Raw genomic sequence first — 21986 nt, 5'->3', positions numbered from 1 at the left:
TATCTTAAATCGACCCCTTTTAAGAGAAAGAAAACGTTAGGGCATGTGAGTTGTACACTTGTACGGTGTTTATCGGCACATGAAAACTTTATTTACATGCCCTAACGTCGATTTTTCACTGCCCTTAATTTAGGCTACTGATATTTGCACAACCATGTTTTGACTAACGGCGTAAACTCATCCTATATATTCCCTTTCAACGGGCTGATGTGACCATTTTGGGAATTGTAATAGCTTTTGACAGCTTGTTTCACTATCAAAACAAGGTAGTGCAATTACCAGTAGCCTGGTATTCATCTAAATTAATCATAAGGAAAATGATATGGAGACCGATAGTACCACAGACGGAGAGACCAACAATGAGAATGCGCCTTGTGTGCAATAAAAAAATTACTTTTTTATTAATTTTTCTAAACCCAAGGCATGCTCACATCACTTGTGATTTTTTGGCGAGAGAACCTGTTTCTTTGGTCCCCTGCTTCAACCATTGTGCTAAAAGGCCAAACCCCAATTTTTTTTTTCTGTAATTTTACTGATAACAGGGAGAAATTTTTTCTATCATATGTTTTTCTTGCAATCCAAGAGAACCTTAAGCAGTGGTTTGATTGTTTGTTGCACAGCATAGACTCAGATGATGAGAGATTGAGTATGGGGTGTCATTACCAATATAGAGAATGAAGATAGAGGAAATATAGAGAATTAGAGAAAAAGCAGAGTCTGCAAGGTGATAAATCGGCACCCATGTAAAGGATGTGGAAAACTTTAACCCATTTTATCGGCAATTCACGTTCCAGGGGTGTGAATTATCCTACAGGGGGTGCGAATTTATCTTTGGCAAAAAAAAAAAGAGTAAAGGCACAGTTTGCAAGATTAGAAAAGCCGGTTCGTAATGTTGGTTCCATTCCAAATGGCATCGACCGGGCAGACCGGGAACCCGGACCGGATGCTGACCGCGGGCAGCTATAGAAAATCATTTAATTTGCGTGAATGAAAACCAAAAGCTTTATGATTGGCCTGCTGTTGAATTCCATGTAATTTTTTTTTGCCGACCATTCCAATTTCAGAGCAGGTAAGAAGACAAATAAAACGCGCTCTTCTTCTTCTCTGCCCTTTTTTAGTCAGTCTCATCTTCCCCTTTCAGCATAACCCCTCGAATTCATGTGTTTTCTTTTGTGAACAGGTCAAAATTTTGAGGATTTGCGTGGGATCTGGGTATTTCTTCTTCTTGATCATGTTCTTTGCATATTTTGTTCTTGTTTACTGTTTCTCTTTCTTGTTGGGCTTTCTGGTTTTTAATTTGGATACAATTTGGTGGAAAGTTTTAGCTTTAATTTGGTGGGGTTTTTTTTTTTAATTTGGAGAAATAATGATGAGGTTCAGCTGGGATTTGTTTAGTAGTTGTTTTTTTTTTTTTTTAAAGGCTGTGGATAATTTTGTAGGGTTTTGCAAACGAGTAAGGAGCATTTAAATGCTCTTGGAAACATCATTTTAGTGCAAAATGATGTTTTCAAGAGCATTTAAATGCTTCTTCACTTGTTAGGAAAACCTTTTTTTTTTATGGGATTGTAGGTTTCTACATTTAGTATAACGGGTTTGTTTCTGTTTCATGGAAATGAAAGGAAAATGGAAAAATCAGTCCATGGGCTCCTCATTTTCCATGTTCTCAAATGTGGGGTTTGTTTTCTTTCCTCATATTTTAGGGACTCCAGGCTTTTAAGCAAATGGGTTTTCTTCCATTTGTGAAATGGTGATGATTAAAGCCCCAAAACTGACATTCATTAAGTGTGAAAGATCGGGCTTTTAAAGCCTATTTTCCAGTATCTTTCCAGAAAAAGATCAAAACCCATAGCAGCATTTAAGTTAAAAAACTAGGCAACTATGGATATATAGCTAGCTGTCCTTCATTTATGTACTCTTATCTTTCCCTTTCCTTGTCAAACAGTAATGATTAAAGTTGGAACCCTTATTCAAGAGTAGGGAAAATCATAGCCCTTAAACAATTTTCCAATTCCTTTCCATATAACAAAGAAAGACCACCACCAGTATGACCTTGCTGAAACTTACTTGCAGTGGCCTCCATCTTAGGATTTAAATGTTTTCTTTATGGATAATTTTTTAGGGAATTAATATCATAATATTGTTCTTTTGATGATGGTATTCCTCACTTTAAAGACTTCTGATTGGCTAGCTAATTAGAGAGTAAAATTCTGAGCAGTCCCATTATCAAAACAAGGTAGTGAGGATATCATTTATCTACCTATTTTTATGTCATTGGTTTATGGAATGATAATGTTCAGGCTACATTTTCCATCTTCGGTGGCTTATTTGGTGTGAATTCTGCTTACTAGTTGTTAAACAGCAAGGCTTCTCTTCTTGTGATATGCTGTGTTTTAAAGACTGCCGATATATTGCACTATGATGATATATCTAACTTCTTCTTGGTTACTATCTATGCTGCTTTTATACTCCTTTATGAGTGTGGTCAGTGTTCTGTGGGCTGTTTTTTTACATGTACTTATGGTTTACACTCCACAGGACATTTATCATATCATTCGTTTGTATGAAATCATTCTACCTATTCTTTAGAGCCTTAACTGTGTAGTTCTAATTTCCTTCGAACTAGAACTTCCTGTTACAAATCTCTGGTTGCCTGATTTTTATTGTTGTTGGGCCCTTTCGGCTTTCGGAGAACTGCAGATTTCCAGCAATTTGATGAAGGTGTAGTGATCCTCATGGAAATTATCATACGTTTTAGTTTTCTACATTTATTTAAGATGGAGATCTTATGAAATGTTCGTCCATTGACACTGGTAATGAATCATCCAGAATCACGAAACTAGTTAAAATGTCTTGTTAAATGTCATTGCTTGTTGTGTTTTGTCTGATCATAAGGATCTGAGTTTGGTAAACAGCTCCAGACGTTGGGGTCTACATTGTATGCTAGAGTACGAGTATGTATCTGTAAGGCACTTGCTAGCAATTTAGAAACAAGTGTGACTTTAGAAGGTCAAGAGCTTGATATTTCTTTTCGGTGTTCTTTCTAAATGGTCATCTCTATTCAGGATTCGTAATAGACCACCCCAGGGGCACTCTTTCTTGAGCTTCTTCGTGCCTCTTAGGACAATGGCTAATGGCTTGGTTGGCACCAGTGTTTAAAAACTCGTTGACTCGACTCGGAACTCGCCCGAGTCAACTCCCTTTTACCTTGGCCGCGTTCCGCGTTGCACTACACTCGCATTCCGTGTTTTGCCCTACAGAGTCAATAAAAACTCTTTTGACTCTCCTGAGTTATGACCGCGTCAACCTCGTTCTTGGCCGTGTCCGCGCCGAATCGACTAGGATTTTTATTGGCCGCATTCCGCGTCACATCAGCGTTTTTAAACACCGGTTGGCACATAATGTAATCTTCACAACTCCATATAGCACAAGAATATGAAAGTCCTATTTCAATTACTCTCTAGACGCATTTTCTGGTATAGATATTGAACAGTTGGGACAGTCCATTTCCTGGTCCACTGCTTCTCCAAGGTGGAACTACCATTCATAGGTGTTCTAGAAGATTGGCATCTATTGAATTGCTTCTTCACGGGGACAGTGTGATTGGGTACTCTTTGTTTTTCTTTGACAGTTCCTTTCTATAAGGGACTTACTGACAGAAACGGATCATAGATGTAACTGTGTCGTTGGGTGTTAATGAGGTTCATGTAGGAACTTTTAACTACAGCTCATTGGGTGCCAACTTTTCATCTAGAATGGCAATATTTAAATGTTTCTGGTGTGCAAGAAGGTTTTGATGTTCCTCAAACTAGAGAATCTTGTACTTCTTTGTCCATCGATCAACTTACCAATTGAATACCAAAAGTTTCGTGTGGTCCATTTTGATGAGTATGCCACTTTCATGTGTCTATCTTTGGCAACATGTGCAGATATTTATGTTATCTATTCATCCATCTTATGTTTTCTTGTTAGCCTTAACCTCTATCTATCTGTGTGATTCAGTTTAAAACTATGCTCCATCCTAGTGGGAGGGGTTTCAATTCATTCTTTTTTTCCATTGAAAGATAACAAGTCTGTTGATAACTATAAACTGATTACAGCACAGGGACAAGGAGTCTCCCTCATATAAACACAATACAGCTATAACCCTTGGACACATCAACAAACAACCCAAAGTCTCAATACATTCTTAATTGCCTAGTTTACTTGTTATAAGTTGATATATTTGACCTTGCCCTTTTTTTTAGAATTCACTAGAAATCTCATGCCTTTTATTATTTGATTTTTCTCTCTTTAAATAATTTCTTACAAAAGGAAAAAAAAGGTTGTAGTCTACACAATTGGTACAGAACATGGCGATTAATCACTTACCTATCATCTTGTCACCTATGACCCACCCTACCTTCTTCTACAAGGGTGGAGCGTACATTGAAATCTTAAAGATTCAGGTCGTGAAAGCTGAATTCCTGTTTAACTCATAGATCTGAACACACTGAGTCCACATTAATAACTCAATGTCTACAGACCAAGTTTTTCCATTTATTTATTATGCTCTTTTCTTATTTTCGTTGGATGACAACATGGATTGGACCATTTCTTTTTTATAATGCATGCGATAACTATTTTTTCAAAAACAAAATGCATATGATAACATTTTCTTGCTTTATGTATCTTTCTTGAAGACGGTCTGTAGTAGCGGTTTAATTCACTGCAATTCATTAGTTTGTGGTCAGCAATTAGATAGCGGTCCGGACACTATGGGCACAAGCAACGAAGGGAGCAATAACGGTAACCCTAATTTCGCATCAAGACAGCGATTGCGGTGGACGCATGAGCTTCATGAACGCTTTGTGAATGCGGTGGCACAACTTGGTGGACCAGATAGTGAGTACCTCGATCATGACCATGCAAAAGTTATAATTGTTGTTGGAAACTTATGAGCAATGTGATTGTGAAAGATCATTGTTAAAGTAGAAAAGATAAATAATGCCTCTCTCCAACAGCTTAAGCTTTTGGAGAAGTTGGTAAGTTAACATGGTATCAGAGCCAAAGGTGATTGTTTTTTATTAACAAACGCACAATTGTTTTTTTTTTTTTTTTTTGAATGGTAAAGAATTGCATTAATAAAAGGCCGAGATGGTCCAATAAGAATACAATGATGAGAGAAAACATAAAATATAACAGATAGACACAATGAATAGGAAATCGGAGACAAAAAGGATGACAGACTTGAGAACCTCACAACACCGGATCACATCAAGGGAGTCCCCTTCCACCACCACTCTATCCAAATTTTCACCCACCAACAATTTTAACACCCGATTGTTTTTAGGAAGTGTTGAGATCACACTGCACGAAAGTTATCCCATTTAACTATTTCCAGAATAGGATCAATTTCAAGACTATCCAAAGCTTTTAATTGGATACTTCTAAAAATTCAAACTGGTGACAGTTGATTCAAAAGAGACATAGTATTCGTATTGGGAAACGTTTTCAAGAGGCAGGCAAAACTTAACGATAAATCTATGAAAACAGACTTTCTTTTCTTTATTAAAATTCTCTTAACCATCATACCTTATTTGCGAACTGCAATATTTGGTTATTACAGGTTACTGTAATTGTATACTTGACCGAGTTTCAAGTTGACACAACTTGGTCCTCTGAAGTTTTGATTTCTTAAACCTTGTCTATATCCATGTTCATGTTGGCTCCTATTCCTTTCTTGCAGGAGCTACTCCCAAAGGTGTCCTCAGAGTCATGGGTGTAGAAGGTTTGACTATATACCATGTCAAAAGTCACTTGCAGGTACTCATTTCACACTAACCCAAGTCTCCTTTGAGGTATTTATTGTCATTTTGTTTTGTCTTATGTGTTTAGTGACTCCGTTTTTGTGATGCATCCAGAAATTTCGGCTTGCAAAATTCCTTCCTCAGTCCACATCTGATGGTAGGTGGATATGAACCAGTCTCTCATTTCCCAAATAATTTAGTGAGCTAATTTATACTTTTGCTGCTACTTTGTAGAGTAGGCTCCTCCTCTAGAATTTCTCTTCTCGTTCCTTCACTGGAATCAATATAATGGTTTTTTGATGCATGTAGGATCGAAGAGTGACAAGGCAGAATCGGCTGAATTATTTACAGGCTTGGATGGCACTTCGTGAGTAGAGATTTCTCTTCTTGCTCTGTCTAACTGAGATTCAGCTGTGACAATAAATAACGGAGGACATCTTGTTCCCGGTGTTATAATATGCTTTCCTATTGAATAAAAATGTTCACTTAAAAAAAAGAAACATTTGCACCCTCAAAGGTCCTCCTCTTGGATGATCAGATTCATCTGATTAGCATGGTTTTAGGGCTATGGCCATTCTATGATGGCCCCTCCGGCGGATGAATAACGAACCTTTGAACATTTGCTAGTGCACAAAAAAAAAGTGTTCCCAATATTTTCTCATTACTGTACGTTAGGCTCCGTTTCTTTCGACGTAAAAATGGATGTAAAATTTGTTTTATGTTCATTTTTACAACATAAAACAAATTTTGCGTCCATTTTTTACGTCGAAAGAAACGGAGCCTTATGGAAAATCGTGGGTACTTTGCAACTATTGAAAGAAAAGGGAAGCATAGTGATCCAGATAGTAGGCCAAATAAGTGGCATATTTGCCCGTTAGTATCTATTTACATGTTTTTAGTTTTCCATGACATTTAGTTTCTAGGATTTTATTTCCATGATATTTTTAGGGCTTTTATTTTCCATGGAATTTTAATTCCATTGCCTATATATAAGCCTCATGTAGTAGGGATTTTAAGTTTTGGATGATTAATTGATTGAGTGATATTTCTCCCCTTTGTTGTTTATCTGTCACACGCAAGGCCAGTTAGAAACCTTTCGGAACATGCACATAATAGAGACCTTTCGGAGCAGACTCTCCTCTGCTAATGAGTTGCATGTAATAGAAACCTTTCAAATAGGCAATAGTCCTATGTTACCTCACAAAACAGAGATTGGAGCTGCAAAGGGATCTGATTGGTTAGAAGATTAGGGTTTGATAGTGTTTGGGTTAGGGTTTTGTGGGCTAATAGTTGGTGGGGGTGAAACAAGGGTGGAAATCTGCCAGTCGTGCGGCTGAACAAAAGTGCAAAACGGCAGTGGAGACTACAGAAAATCTGCAGGTTAAAGGCTGATTATTGGTGAATGATGGGTTTTGCAAGAGGTTTTTGGACAACAACAAGGGTTTGGTTATGGGTTATGGGTTCGGTGGTTATTGAGAAAAACAAGGGGATTAGGGTTATGTTCAGGTGGTTGTTGAGGGACTGAATTTGAGTACTCTAGGGCTGGAAGATACAAGGGTTAAGGGGGAAGATGGTGGTGTACCTTGAAGGGGGTTTGAGATTGATCTTCTGCAACTTGGCTCTCTAGCTCTGATACCAAACACTATCTGCATCACATGGTCTGGGGTTATTCTGGAAAATGCCTTGGTCGATTTGAATACATAAACATAGGTGTCAGGGTAATATTTTTCTTTTTTTGAAAATTAACCGTAATTAAATTGAAAGAAAAGGGGGGACAAGATGTCCCAGTACATGAGTGTAAGTAGCTTATACAACAAAGCTATGCCTGCAGGGAGGCTACAGATTCTGAAAATATTACATTAGTTGACAATAAGTTGACACCCTCTTTTGCCAACGTATCTGCGGAGGAGTTTGCAGATCTCCTCAAATGTGTAAGTATTGGACGGATGGTCCAAACAAGGTCCCAAATTTCATCTAGGATGTTATGTAATCTCCATGGCCCTCCTCCGTTGTTAGTTGCCCAGGCAATGACATTGGAGGAGTCCCCCTCCACCACTAAAGGCCCAAAGTTGTGAGAGACATACCATCGGAGTCCGAACAGAAGGCCCCTGGTCTCAGCTTCGTTCGAGTCGCAAATACCCGCGGGACCGGAATATGACATTATAACTCTCCCCGAGGAATCCCGAATCAAACCCCCAAACCCAGCGGGTTCTGTTGGTGGTTTCTGAATATCTTTGGTTGGCAACTGTCTACTTCACACTCGTTTTTCAGTACTTCGGGTTTTTTCTTAGACACATTGAATTGGTTTCATTCTTTTCATTTGAAAGCTTTCGTCTTGTATTTTTCATGGTTCAGGTGTTTATGTAACTTATACGATTATTCATTCAATCTGAGCCAGCATGGTTATTTGTTATTGCCAGTGGAATGCAAATTACAGAAGCACTGAAGCTGCAGATGGAGGTGCAAAAGCGGCTGCATGAGCAATTAGAGGTAAGCTTTCCCTCTAGTTGTGTGGTTTTCAAATCCATAATTCATATTTCTACTTAAAAATATAACCAGTAATTTTTAAATAGACATTTGTCATAATTCAGATTTTCAGGACTAAAAGATGATGCGAAATAGTGCCCAGAATGAGAAAAGTGCAGATGAAGACATTTTCTTACCATTCAAAAAAAAAATGAAGACATTTTCTTTTGAGTACTCAGCTTCATACTTAGGCAACACCCATTTAACATTAGCAAGGCATTAGGTGTCAAACAGAGATCTTGAAAAGCACAAATGCTGAGATGACCTTACAGTTATATGATAGTACCCATATATGGGGACTGATATCCACCCGACCATGTTATGAGATAGGACGAACTCACCTTGTTTTACATGTTTTGAGCAGATGGGCTGTTAGAATTCCCAAACAGCTCTCCGCAGCCAATCAGAGAAGTGTAAAACAAAGTGGGTGATCCCATTATCAAAACATGGTTATGCGAATATCAGCAGCCAAATATTATTTTGTAAGTCTTATTTCCTAAAAGCATGAGCTATACAGAACTACAGTTAAATAAGTTGGAATACATTAAAATTACATGAATGGGAGAATGACACGTCAGCTTACAGCAAATCAAATGGGAGAATGACTCAGTTTTTTTTTCAGCTTCCTTACAAGAACTGTTGTCTTATCAAGTGGATCAAACCATCTTATACTATGATTGCGAGGAATACTACCCATCTATTGTTTGTCCACTTCAAGAGTATTTTTTTTCTTTTTCATTCAGTCAACATGATCAATTGTTTGATACTTCGAACACTACTTGTTTACGAACTCTTCTGCTGTTTCTCTTGTTCTACCTGCTCTTTAGTTGTATCTCACTAACAAGCGTTAGTTTACATCAATAGTATTATAGCTACTATGTCTAGCTCATAAAATAACTTATTTTCTACATTTTGTTGCTACTACTGCTGCGGCTTCTTGTAATGCCTAAAGTCTCATGGAAGAACTCAAATGCACCCTCCCATCTCTAGAGTGGAAAAGTAAATGATGACCAACTATCCAACTTTTGAATTTTCAAAATTTCTTACCAACAGGTCCAAAGGCAGCTACAGCTACGCATAGAAGCCCAAGGCAAGTATCTAAAGAAGATCATAGAAGAACAACAACGGCTCAGTGGTGTGCTCAGCAACGGCACTGGTTCAGGGATTCCAGCTCCCATATCGGGTGACCATCATGCAGAATCTGACAACAAGACTGATCCCTCAACCCCAGCGCCAACCTCAGAGTCTCCCCTCCAAGAAAAGATGGTTAAGGAACGTGGTGTCAAAGGCCACATCAAGAGCCTCTCTCCCGACGAGTCATTCTCTTTGTGCCATGAGCCTTTGACCCCCGATTCTGGGTGTCAAATTGCATCCCCTGCCAAAAGCCCCAGAGGAGGTGAGAGGGCAGGCAAGAGAGAGCGGGGCGTGAGTCATTCACTTGCAAAGCCAGAGATGATGCTTACACATCCAATTCTGGAGTCAAGCTCCTCGAGTTTGGGTTTCAGGCAGCCATCATCGATCTTTCAAATTGGCGGCCAATTCGATTCGTCTGTCACTTCTCTCTTCGATGAAGATCGGTTCGAAAATGTGCCCAGGAATGACATGTGAACTAAGAATGGACACATTCATGATAATTCCGCTTTGAGGCCTTCTTGTTGTATTTCTCTAGTTTAACTGTTGGTTAGCCTTTTCTTTTTTTCTTGTATCAACAGATGTTTTAGTTAAAAGAGATGAGTGACATTCTCCTCCATTTATTTTGCTCGTGCTCTCCTTTCTGCATGAATGCATGAAAGGGCTCAAGATAGACCAGCAGTGACAGACAAATGGTGAAAATTAGAGATTAGAAGTAGAGCTATGTGTATTTGTACTATCTTCTGCTTATGGTTCCAAATATGGGTATTGATCAATATATCAGTCATATTGGCCGTGTCATGTTCCTGTGAAGGACTGAAATTAGTATAACTGAAAAACTATTTTTTAATCAGCAGTGGATGGCCTGATTTTAGGTGACGCACTTAGTCACATTGTACGGAGATGAAATCGACTTTTTTTATATTTTTGGTAGGCAAGCTGGGATTGAACCTCCGACCTCCAGGTTGAAGAACAGAGCAAATAAAGGCTTGACCAATGAGCTATCTCTTGTGAAATCAACTCTTGGGAATGAGACCCCTTGCTCCCACCATCTCCTTGAAGACCACCCCCCTCCAAACTGATCCCACTAACATCATTGAAGGTCAAAGCATTAAAGCAGTGAGATTCACCCTCTATTTCACACTTCATCGTCGTCACCATTATCATCATTTTCAAACACTATTATTATAAGGGCAGTGAAAAATCAACCCCCAAATATCTTAAATCGACACCCTATGTATCTTTCTCTCTCCTCTGGGTTAGAGAGAGAAAGAGGAGAGAGATAGACACATAGGGGTCCATTTAAGATATATGAGAGTCGATTTATCACTACTCCTTCACGTCAGATCAAGCTATAAGGGGAGCCTGCACGTAATGCAGGGGGAGTGAAAATATCATCGCCCTTATTATAATTATATCAACTTCTTCTTCATGGCCTTACTGTGGAAAGTTTTTTTTTTTTTTTTTTAAAAAAAGTTACACAATTCTTTGCATTTGACTGAACAATTTGAATGTGGACCATGGCCTAAGGCATGCCCAGACGTAGCTGGGTAGTGCAAATTATCAGAAAATGGATCTTCTGTTAAAAAAATGGAGCTTTAGTATTGAGGGGAAAAGGCATGCCCAGACGTAGCTGGGTAGTGTAAATTATCAGAAAATGGATCTTCTGTTAACTGAAAGGAAATTTATTAACACTTGGATCGTTTTACTCATATTCAATTGGCTTTGAGAATCATAAGGAGAACCCATGAAGAAACCAGAAAGATGAACACGGTCGGGTTCAATGATTGTTTTGATTGACCCTGCTCGAAATTTTACTTATTTCCAAATGACCAGAGATGAAAGTTACCATCTAAATTTTACACTTCTTACATGTGAACAATAGAAACATAGTATTGCCACCCATTTGTATCGTTAAAACTCTTCTTTATTTACAAATATGATTACTTTAATTTAATCTTATTTGCAAATAGGACATTAAGATCTGTTGGGATGCAACACTAACTAAATTATCTCTAATCCATTATAATCAATATTGGCAAATAATCATATCTAAAACACATTTGGGATAGCTTAATCCTGGATGGCTATCCCCATGAGTACGCATCACAATCAGAAACCACATTTCTAAATCAGATTTAGGCCCTGGTAGTTTTGGATTTTGCGAACCAATTGCAGATCTAGAACTGATTACTGGACTCACAAAATTATAAGTAAATTTTGTGTCTAATAATCGGTTTTGGACTCGCAATCAGTTCTCAAAATCCAAACAAACAGAGCCTTAGTAATTTATCTCTCCCTAAAGCAATAATTCTACAAAACATGCGACCCGAAGAAACTACAAAATCCCACTCAAATCCACAAATCAGGTGAGACCCATCAAACGCCTAAATAATTATCATAACATCTAAGAAACATATCAAACGCCTAAATAATTATCATAACATCAAAGAAACATAAATAGTGCGTCGAGTTTCAGGTACATATGGACATATGGTCAAGGCAGCATCGCCCTAGAGAAACAGCACAAGATACAAGAACCAGTCACACAGGAAATTCATATATATTTCCCCAAATAGAAAAAACCAACATAACTAGTTAACCCTACAGAGAATCCCTAATTTCTTTTTTATTTACTGATAGGGCGGCAGAATAGGAATACCGAAAGCCTAACCCATTGCATATTTCTGGGTCCATGATCGCGCAGTTGACTCGTACTTGGCCCTGTCAGTCTTGTACATGTGAGCAATCTCTGGCACCAATGGATCATCTGGATTTGGATCCGTAAGCAGCGAACATATGGATAACAGCACCTGCCATTTTTTGTAAATATAGAGTGTTATTTTGGGCTAAGTAACTCAATTTGTGTAAAGGAAAAACAATATAAATACCATCATGCTTGAATAAAAAAGACCAAATGCCACTGGAAACAAAAGCTAATGGCTACCGTGACATATTGGTATCAGTTGACAATTTATTTATTATTATTATTTTCAATGGTGTTGGTATCAGTTGACAATAACTTTCAAGCCAATACAACTGCCAGTAATTGAAATCCTGAGTCAAAAATCAAAACGGAATCAGTGTGGAGATTTTTTTATTACTCTTTCAACAAGAGAAATAGATGTTGAGCCTCATTGACAGGGCACCCAGCAGAAAATCTGCTGGTATTTCAGAGCTTGTGTTTAATAAAAAGTGCTGCCCATTGCAACGAAGTGTCGAGTCCCATAAAAAAAAAGTGTCGAGTCCCTTTTCATTCTACGTAGAAAGAGAAAAGAAAATCCTCACAAGGCATAAGCAAGCAAAAGGGGGAATAGATGTTGAGCCTCATTGTCAAGGCACCCAGCAGAAAATCTGCTGGTATGTCAGAGCTTGTGTTTAATAAAAAGCCCTGCCCATTGCAACGAAGTGTCGAGTCCCTTTTCATTCTACGTAGAAAGAGGAGAAAATCCTCACTAAGGCATTACCAAGCAAAAGGGGGAATAGATGTTGAGCCTCATTGACAAGGCACCCAGCAGAAAATCTGCTGGTATTTCAGAGCTTGTGTTTAATAAAAAGCCCTGCCCATTGCAACGAAGTGTCGAGTCCCTTTTCATTCTACGTAGAAAGAGAAAAGAAAATCCTCACAAGGCATAAGCAAGCAAAAGGGGGAATAGATGTTGAGCCTCATTGTCAAGGCACCCAGCAGAAAATCTGCTGGTATTTCAGAGCTTGTGTTTAATAAAAAGCCCTGCCCATTGCAATGAAGTGTCGAGTCCCTTTTCATTCTACGTAGAAAGAGAAGAGAAAATCCTCACTAAGGCATTACCAAGCAAAAGGGGGAATAGATGTTGAGCCTCATTGACAAGGCACCCAGCAGAAAATCTGCTGGTATTTCAGAGCTTGTGTTTAATAAAAAGCCCTGCCCATTGCAACGAAGTGTCGAGTCCCATAAAAAAAAAGTGTCGAGTCCCTTTTCATTCTACGTAGAAAGAGAAAAGAAAATCCTCACAAGGCATAAGCAAGCAAAAGGGGGATTTTAGAAGGAAGAAAAAAGAAGAGATGCACATTTCAATTTCATAGAAGAAAAACCAAAACGGGGAATCAGTGAGGGGATTAATCTTTCAATTTCATAGTTTGAATTAGCCGAGCCAGTCAATCACTCTGATACTATAAAATATTGGCCAAACCAAATAAACTTGGCTTACTTAGAACTAAATAGGTGCACTTTTGAGAATCGCTTGTTTTGAGAATACAATATCAAATGACACTTCAATAAAACAGGCACTGAATAAATATGAATTTAAAAAAAAAAAAAAAAGGAAAGAAAGAAATTATTCACCTTCGATATTGTCAAAGCAGGGCTCCACTGCTCTTTGAGAATGTCAAGGCAAATGCTACCATTGCTGTTGATGTTTGGATGGAAAACTTTGGTACGAAAAGCAACCTGAACAATGGGTAGAATCCTCATGCTTAGAGCAGTTTTTGCAAAGAATTGCAGAAACTATGCAATCTCATCATCATAGGTTCTGTACTTTTTTTCTGAACCAATGCAATTAATCACCCTAATTTCATGGTTTTCAAATCAATCAATGTGCCAGCTGAATCCTATAATGATATGCACTATTATTTTCGAGGCAAACCATAGAATACTTAGCTATCCTTATTGTAAGACCTTAGCTCTAATATTTAACAAAAAACAAAATGTCGGGCTTATAACTCGCCATTAAAACGTTAAATCCTAATATGCAATCATTGATTTAAATTTTGGTTTCGGTTTCAGTTTCGGTCCCCACCAAAACCTCTTTTTTTTCAAATTTCGGTCATTTTGGCCAAATTTTTTACAATTTTGTTCAAAATGACCAAATGTCGGCTGAAACCTGAAATTTTCAACTTTCGGTCCCAACTGGATTTTTGGATTAAGGCTGAAATTTAAAACAATGTATGCTATTACATATCCAATCTTTGTATTCGGACTGTCTAGGAAGGGTGAAAGTATAATCAGCTCCAGTGTTGTAGGCAATAGTTGAAATCAAGCTTCGGCCTACAAATGCCTGTAAGTAAACAAAAGTTTTCTTTTTAAGTTTATCCCCATCATCAAAGCCAACTGGAAAGCTTCTTCCACTGTCAACAGCAAAAGAGCAACCAATTCTTCAATATGGGTGTGAAGAACGGCCAATCATTGAGCCGTTAGCTCCTCATCATTCTCTCTTAAACCATTACGTATGATAGGCACCAAGAACTCCTTTTCTTCTTTGAATGGTAGCACCTAGAACTCTTTCATATGCTCCTCTCCACTTTTATCACGTCTGACAAATGTAATGAAAAATGATCATAAAGAGTTAGCCCATAATCAGCTGGCAAAAATTTCTCTTTATGAGCGCACATGTTCAAGGACAGCATCACATCATCTGAGTTAGGCAGCACTTCTACGTAGAACTTGTAACAGTAACAAAATAATGATTTCTAATTATAATGAATATAAAAACTTAAACAAAATCATGATTTTTGGAGTCAACCAAATGTGCCCTAAAAGAATTTGGTAAGAAGTAAACAAAATCATGATTTTTGGAGTTAACCAAATTCACTCTTAATGGGATTTGGTAATAACTTCAGGTCCTAACTTCAATTTTGAAAAGGGATTGGATGAGTAGACAATCCAGATGGCTGATTTTTTCTAAACCTGCAAGATTTTCAACTGATGCTGGCGAATTTTTATCAGTTTCCAATTTCAAACCATGTTGTTGTACAACGCTATTGTCATCAGCTTACTAGAAACATGAATGAAGTGCGGAGTATCCAACTACATCCTTCAAATAAAATACAATAAGTTTGATTACTCTAAGATAGAAGAATTTAGTGGTACAGTATTGCATACCTTGGGTGGCTTGAACGGGTAATCTGGTGGGAAGTGAATGGTGACGAGAAATACACCACCTGCAAAGGGGCTATCTGCTGGTCCCATAATTGTTGCTTGCCAGTGGAACATGTCATCAGCAACAGGGCCTAAAAAATCATGTAAATTTCCAACTCAGAAAACTCTAATAACAAATATGGTGAATGAATTAGCTAGGGAGATGCATTCTGAGTTTCTAATGTTTTATTCAGTGCTCTAAGCACGCATCAGGTTCGTGTTGCCGTCTTGCCGACATCACCAAATAATCAAGAGCTTTATTTCAAAATCAAAATGCAGGGGATGGTCTAATGCACCACAAGAGAAATTATAAAAATATGATCATACATGTCAAAAGACCCGTCAATCCATATTCTGTGCCCAAGTGATTAGAAGTTAGAACTCAACTTTGAGCAAGAGGCAAGGACAATCCAGGTATAAATACAAGGGAATAATTTTGACAAGAAGCATCTCACCTTGGGCATATGAACGCCTCAGCCCTTACCTGGTACATCACTAGGTATTACAACTTAAACGATAATCATTGGCCTACAAGAGACAACTGCCACTTAGAGGCTCAAAATGATAATTGGTGAGATATTTCTTTTTCTCAACAAATACAGGTCGCTCAGGTTCTCACATTAAAGATTATAATAGTGAGTGATTAGTTAATCACTATGTGAGGGAACATGTCACTTTCAAAACTTATCACTTTCAAAACTTCAGCCATATGAATACGCATTGATATGGCTAAGAGAGACACACATGTTGATGGAGATGGACGTCTCAAAAACACAACTTTTGACATTGATAAACAAAAGTTCCTGTTCCATAACTGATGTTCCTTCATCACTTTCAAAACTTTACCCATATCAATATATGCATTGATATGGCTAAGAGAGACAAAGGGTGAGCCTTGGCGCAACAGTAAGGTTGCTCCATTGTGACTTGGTTGTCACGGGTTCGAGTCACGGAAACAGCCTCTCTGCAAAGCAGGGGTAAGGCTGAGTACATCTAGTCCTCCCTAGACCCCGCAATAGTGGGAGCCTCGTGCACTGGGCCGCCCTTTTTTTATATGGCTAAGAGAGAGACACATGTTGATACATATGGATAATGGTCATTTCAAAGGACAAGAGTTTCAACATTTATGGAGAAAAGTTCATGTTCCATAATTGATGTTCCATTCACCTAAGAAAAATTGTGTTTATTGGCTTTTAAATTTAATTCTCTTAAAAGTCACACCCTCCGCAGCATACTATTTCATTATTCTCAGAGTGAAGATAATCAAACCATGCCGGTAGACTCAATTTCTCATGCCGATGTTTAAAACTAGCATCACTTTATATTGATCCCTTATCCTCCAACGATACTTGAATCTTCAGGCTGGAATGAATACATCTCTTAGGTAATTGAACCAAAAATTTTAAATTTCGGTTCCGATGCCAGTTTCGATCGTCATGGAAATGGAAACGTTTCGTTCTAGGTTTGAAATTTCGGTGGAAATCGAAACACATGGAAATGAAAGGATTTTAAGATGAAATTTAGTGAAGTACTAGAATAAGCACAAATACACACTTGGAAACAATCACATAAGCAAGACAACCATGTATAATAGTTTAACAACATTGAACACCTAGTGATATGCATCAGATAATTTTGTACATACTACATATGTGATTCATATAAATATTTATACATAATATATACATCACATTTCACATGCAAAATTCAAAAATATAATTACGCAACACATACTGGTATCGGTGGAGATGGAAACAAAAACATTTTGATTGTCTCGTGTCGGTTTCGGTGGAAATTTTAAACCATGATTGAACCCTCCATTCAGATGTGGACCGTTCATCTCTTAATGATAATCAATTTCCCCAATTGCTAGGAATTGAGTTTCAATTAGAGATAATTGGCAGAATGGCATCATAGAAAGTTTTGAATCCTAAAACTTGGTTTGATCGTGGCTGCTCAGATCCATTGTAAGGGACGAGCAATGAATCAGGCATGGACAGAAGATAATCCAAGGTATAGTTAAAGTGTTAAACAAAAGGTCAGAATGAGAAAGCAGTTGATGATTTGCATCGACAGCAGGCCAGGAATTCACGTCCGATGTTAAAAGGCCTAAAACCAACTGGGAGGGGATAATGGCAGGAACTCAAGAGCAACAAGGAACCTATGATATAGGAACCTAGAGTAGAAGATGAGAATCCCGTTGCTCATCATTCCTAGCAATTTTGGTTTCACACCATCTTTGGATATAGTACAACTAAAGATTCATCATAGATAGCAGCCATGATGCCAGCAAACATATATTGTTGGCGTCACATGTTCCAACCTACCAAGGATCTATAACTCTAGTCTTATGACTCATATCCAACACTCAACAGAATCGCTACACCCAAACACCATTTAAATTCGAGACGACATTCCAAGTGGGTAAGACCATTTTTAAATTCAAGAACATGTGGTTTTTTATCCCAGGTTTCAAATATGATTTTTTTTCTTCGTGCATGTGCGTGTGTGTAGGTGGGGGGGTGGGGGGTGGGGGTGGGGGTGGGGGGATGGAGTAGTGGTTGAGCATAGATTACAGAACAAGCTGAAGGAGATTAAAGGAAAATGAAGGCTGAGAATGGTTACTTATTGATTGGGTCCAAACCAATGACATCATCGATTCCTTGGCCAAGCTGGACAAAGCAGCAAAGTGGGGCATCTTAATGACTGGGACCATTCGCCGTTACCAACCAAAGAGAAAGTCAAAAGGGGGGCCATTAGAGGGTTCCACTGTCTTGTTTTTAGATATATGGTTCTAATTGAGGATAAGTGACTTCACATCAATAGGGGAAGTAGAGTCTTTTCCCATCTAAATCATTGGTGTTTTAAATAGGCCCCGCATATGCATTGCAAATTTTACAAAAGAGCGTCCATATGGGGTTTGGTTCATGGAGTGTTATGTTTGTTTAAGAAGAGTCCTTGTTCGGATTTGTTTCCCATTGAGTATACTCAAGTATTTAGTACTGTGTTTGAGTTTGGAAGCGGCTAGGGTTAGGATCATTTTATGGAAATTATTTTTTGGGCACAACCTATTTACAACGTGGACCAACAAATGGACGGTTTGGATCATCCTATGATGTGGGTTGTACTGTACTTTTTTGAAAAATACAGGTTTATACAGCCACGCATCATATAAATTCTCCTCATTTATGTTTGATTACGAAATTATTAAATAGAGTTGAGAAGTTTGAAGCTTTTCTCCAACCGTGTGGATTCATGGTGGATCAAAGGTGGAAGAAGCATGCCCTCTAGGAAGATTCCTAGGGATCAATGAAGGATTCCATTGATTTGGTGTGTTTTTTTCTCTAGGTGGATTTCTAGAGGACCAAAGTGGACCCATAGAGCCCACTTTGGTTTGATCTGCCAATTGATTGGGCCCGTAGAGCCCCGTAAAGGTCCACCTCGAGTTATCAGTTACCTTTCTAACTATCACTGTCATAGGGAATCTCCCTCAAAGCTCATCCACGAGAGCAAGAGCGAATATTGACCTATCCCACACAATGAGGATTCCCCGGACGATACCCCAACATCTAAAGAAACGAATTCCCAACTGGCTCTAAATCCCAGCGAAATCTTGAAGACAACAGCCAATATTTGAAGCAGATAAAGAAAGAAATTAATATTATAGCATAGTGAAAACAATACTATGTCATAACACAAAAGGAGAAAATACAGAGTAATTGAACTGAGAGAAAAGAAATCAATGAAATCTTCCCCAGTCACATGAGAAACAACCTTCAAGAGAAACAAAATGCGCAAAAGATAAAACCACCACAAAAACAACGGTAAATAATGCGCTACATCAAAGAACAAAAATAAAGAATAGAAATGGAACAAACCAGCGCTGCAAGATGTGGGAGGGTCCTTTTGCAAGTCCTTCAACTCCTTGGTGATCCGTTTCGAAGCCATCAAAAGCAATTAAAACAGTGATTAAAATATGGTAAACAGCAGCTGTTGCAAGATCACCATCAAACTGTCAACATATAACCAAATCATAGGCCAATAAATCTACTCAAAACTCAGAAAACACAAGAAGTCCATCAAAAACAAGTAACATTAGCAATAGAAGTGTCAAAAAAAGTGTAATTATTACGAAAACAATGTCAAGAAGTCCCCCCCCCCCCAAAAAAAAAAAAAGATGATTTTCTGCTAACCCAATAATTGTACAGAACAACATACTCATAAAACCATAGACGAGTAAATTACAGTGGAATTTTTTGAAAAGCCCTAATAAGTACTCTAACAAAACTAATTTGCAGACAAATTAAATGAATCAACACATAAAGAATACCATTCAAAATAATAATAATAATAATAATAAACCCATAAAGAACAGACGATTTTCCGCTAACCCAATAATTGTACAGAACAACATACTCATCAGCACAATAAAACCATAGACAAGTAAATTACAGTGGAATTTTTTGAAAAGCCCTAATAAGTACTCTGACAAAACTAATGTCCAGACAAACTAAAACAATAAACCCATAAAAACATACGATTTGTCATCTCCACGTCAATTTACTAGAAATCTACCAAATGAATAATAAAATTGAGAGTCTTTCTTATCGGATTCCAACTCGAAAATGCGAAAAAGAAAAAGCAAACTGGTAGGATCGATCCTTGGAATACAAGAAAACAATATAAAAAACAAAAAGAAAAGGGTTTTTATAGGAAGAAACTATAGTAAAAGCACATCCTTTGAGGTGCCATTGAAATAGAATAAAAAGGCGTATGAAAACCCTAGATATCGAAGAAATTTCCAAGAAACTAACGCTGATGTGTCCAAAAGAAAACACCAACCTAGAAATCCGAAAGGTTTTTACAGAAGAAAAGGTGGATTCGAGAATTCCTTACCCTCTGTGGGGAAGATGGAAATCTACGGGATGTTCTATGCGCGAGCCTAGGGCTTGTTTCTGCAAATTGGGTGCCAACTCTCACTCGGAATATTTAAAGGGCTAAGATCATTTTTTATTTTTATTTTCGTATATACGCTCTTTATTTTCTGAATTTATGTGATACGTGACATACGTGATACGTCACGCAGGGTGTGTATTAAATTATTAGTTGCACGGTAAATGCGGGGCCACAAATAAGTAAAGTGGGCCCATCTTTTTAGATGATCTGACTCGTTCATTTGTTGGTACCCGCTTGTAGATACTAGATAAGGAGTGCCTCATCTCCGTAGGATGATCCTACGGCTCATATATATATATATATAAGAGGAAGACACGCCCAAACAGAGTTTTATTCAAAACACAATAATCCCTCTCTTGACTTAGGGCAGTGATAAATTGACCCCCATATAGGGTAGTACTTAGAGAGAGAGATATGGGGGGCCGATTTAAGATACTAGGGGGTCGTTTTATCACTGCCCTAAAAAACAAAGAGAAAGAACTTGATCTAATACTAGGATTGCCGAGTGTGAGTCGCGTCTCTCAGCACCCTACAGTGGTCAGGGCTTCAATCCCAGCTTACCTACCAAAAAAACTAAGGTGGCTCTCCCATATTGGAATTAACTAAATAATAAGGGTATAAAATGCTCCATAGTAGGACTAAGACAGACAACTTTAGTAATGTAAGGAAGCGGTGTGAGAATGTAGTAAATATGACTGGACATGAGGTAACTAAGTGGAATATCTTTCGCTATCTTGATTCAATCCTACATAAGACAAGAGATATTGAAGATGATGTTAACCATAGAATAAGAACAGATTGGTTGAAGTGAGAGCATGCTTCAGGAGTTCTGTGATACCATAAAATACCTACAAAGTTGAAAGGGAAAGTTTTATAAGACAGCTGTGAGACAGCCATGTTGTACGGCTCAGAATGTTGGGCCATCAAGAAGCAGCATGTGCATAAGATGAGTGTAGTGGAGATGCGAATGCTTAGATGGATGTGCGGCTACACAATGTTAGATATAATTAAAAATTAAGACATCTGTAAAAACGTGGGGTGGCACCAATTGAGGGGAAGATGAGAGAGCACCGCCTGAGATGGTTTGGGCATATCCAACGGAGGCATTTGGATGCTCTAGTGAGAAGAAGTGACTAGTGCCAAGTTGATCGAGTAAAAAGAGGTAGGGGTAGACCGAAAACAAACATAACAGAGAACGTGACATCGGATAGGAGAGAATGGAAGAAAATGATCCATGTAGACAAACATCGTGAACCCAACTAGAGTCAGGATTAGACTTAGTCAATTTGAGCGGGGTAGATTCTTTCACCTTCTTCATGAAAATTTTCTGAAGGATTCATTGCTGGCCCCAACTAGTTTGGAACAGAGGCTTAGTTGAGTTGAGTTGAGTTGAATAGAGGCCTAATAAACATGTTACAGGAAGAGAGGGGGGGGGGGGGGGGGGGAGGGGCGGGGGCATGTTACAGGAAAGTGATATATTCGCCCTCTTCTTCTTTTTTCCTGGGCCAGCCGCCCTCTTGTGTATTTATGGCTACCCTGTTTACGCTGCAAGTGGGCGACCCAAAAAGGGGAGAATATATCATTTCCCCAAGGGGCTAGAACCTCAACTAGCCCACCGCTGGACAAGTGATAAGTGACATGTATGACATCTCCAAAATGTGGCTCGTCATTGTCTCGAATGTAAACGTTCAACT

At 38.3% G+C, this 21986-nt stretch overlaps 2 protein-coding genes across 7 annotated transcripts; one reads left to right on the top strand and one right to left on the bottom strand.

Moving 5' to 3' along the window:
• The first annotated feature begins 910 nt into the window (after nucleotides 1–910).
• On the top strand, nucleotides 911–10299 carry LOC143856147 (myb family transcription factor PHL7-like). 4 transcript variants are annotated; one of them, XM_077366238.1, is made up of 8 exons: nucleotides 911–1069; nucleotides 1181–1212; nucleotides 4731–4881; nucleotides 5726–5802; nucleotides 5901–5943; nucleotides 6096–6153; nucleotides 8207–8276; nucleotides 9366–10299. In XM_077366238.1, the coding sequence occupies exons 3-8, from the start codon at nucleotides 4755–4757 to the stop codon at nucleotides 9918–9920; spliced, it is 930 nt and encodes a 309-aa protein (XP_077222353.1). In that variant the 5' UTR covers nucleotides 911–1069; nucleotides 1181–1212; nucleotides 4731–4754; the 3' UTR covers nucleotides 9921–10299. The 4 variants fall into 4 exon arrangements, with proteins under 4 accessions (XP_077222353.1, XP_077222351.1, XP_077222352.1 ...); XM_077366236.1 differs by having other exon boundaries at nucleotides 912–1069; nucleotides 4720–4881; XM_077366237.1 differs by lacking the exon at nucleotides 911–1069 and having other exon boundaries at nucleotides 1077–1212; nucleotides 4720–4881.
• A 1561-nt stretch (nucleotides 10300–11860) lies between these two features.
• LOC143856088 (ubiquitin-conjugating enzyme E2 28-like) lies at nucleotides 11861–20389 on the bottom strand. 3 transcript variants are annotated; one of them, XM_077366139.1, is made up of 5 exons: nucleotides 20233–20389; nucleotides 19215–19326; nucleotides 15301–15428; nucleotides 13765–13869; nucleotides 11861–12256 (listed from the first exon to the last, which is right to left on the bottom strand). In XM_077366139.1, the coding sequence occupies exons 2-5, from the start codon at nucleotides 19282–19284 to the stop codon at nucleotides 12113–12115; spliced, it is 447 nt and encodes a 148-aa protein (XP_077222254.1). In that variant the 5' UTR covers nucleotides 19285–19326; nucleotides 20233–20389; the 3' UTR covers nucleotides 11861–12112. The 3 variants fall into 3 exon arrangements, with proteins under 3 accessions (XP_077222254.1, XP_077222255.1, XP_077222257.1); XM_077366140.1 differs by having other exon boundaries at nucleotides 19215–19348; nucleotides 20233–20334; XM_077366142.1 differs by lacking the exon at nucleotides 20233–20389 and adding an exon at nucleotides 20179–20203.
• Between the last annotated feature and the right edge of the window lie 1597 nt (nucleotides 20390–21986).

The sequence above is a fragment of the Tasmannia lanceolata genome, unplaced genomic scaffold, assembly GCF_043159265.1.
Source record: "Tasmannia lanceolata isolate RefF3 unplaced genomic scaffold, GAP_Taslan_0.1 ptg000023l, whole genome shotgun sequence".
Taxonomy (NCBI): Eukaryota; Viridiplantae; Streptophyta; class Magnoliopsida; order Canellales; family Winteraceae; genus Tasmannia; species Tasmannia lanceolata.
The sequence above is the reverse complement of the archived record's forward strand: the minus strand, read 5'-3'. Positions and strand labels throughout refer to the sequence as shown.

Coding starts and splice junctions, on each gene's coding strand:
- LOC143856147 (XM_077366238.1), top strand. CDS start 4,755: ATGGGCACAAGCAACGAAGGGAGCAATAACGGTAACCCTAATTTCGCA. Junction 4,882..5,725: donor ACAACTTGGTGGACCAGATA/GTGAGTACCTCG, acceptor CCTTTCTTGCAG/GAGCTACTCCCAAAGGTGTC. Junction 6,154..8,206: donor ACAGGCTTGGATGGCACTTC/GTGAGTAGAGAT, acceptor TGTTATTGCCAG/TGGAATGCAAATTACAGAAG.
- LOC143856088 (XM_077366139.1), bottom strand. CDS start 19,284: ATGGCTTCGAAACGGATCACCAAGGAGTTGAAGGACTTGCAAAAGGAC. Junction 15,429..19,214: donor TCCCACATCTTGCAGCGCTG/GTTTGTTCCATT, acceptor ATGATTTTTTAG/GCCCTGTTGCTGATGACATG. Junction 12,257..13,764: donor CTGCTTTGACAATATCGAAG/GTGAATAATTTC, acceptor AAAAAATGGCAG/GTGCTGTTATCCATATGTTC.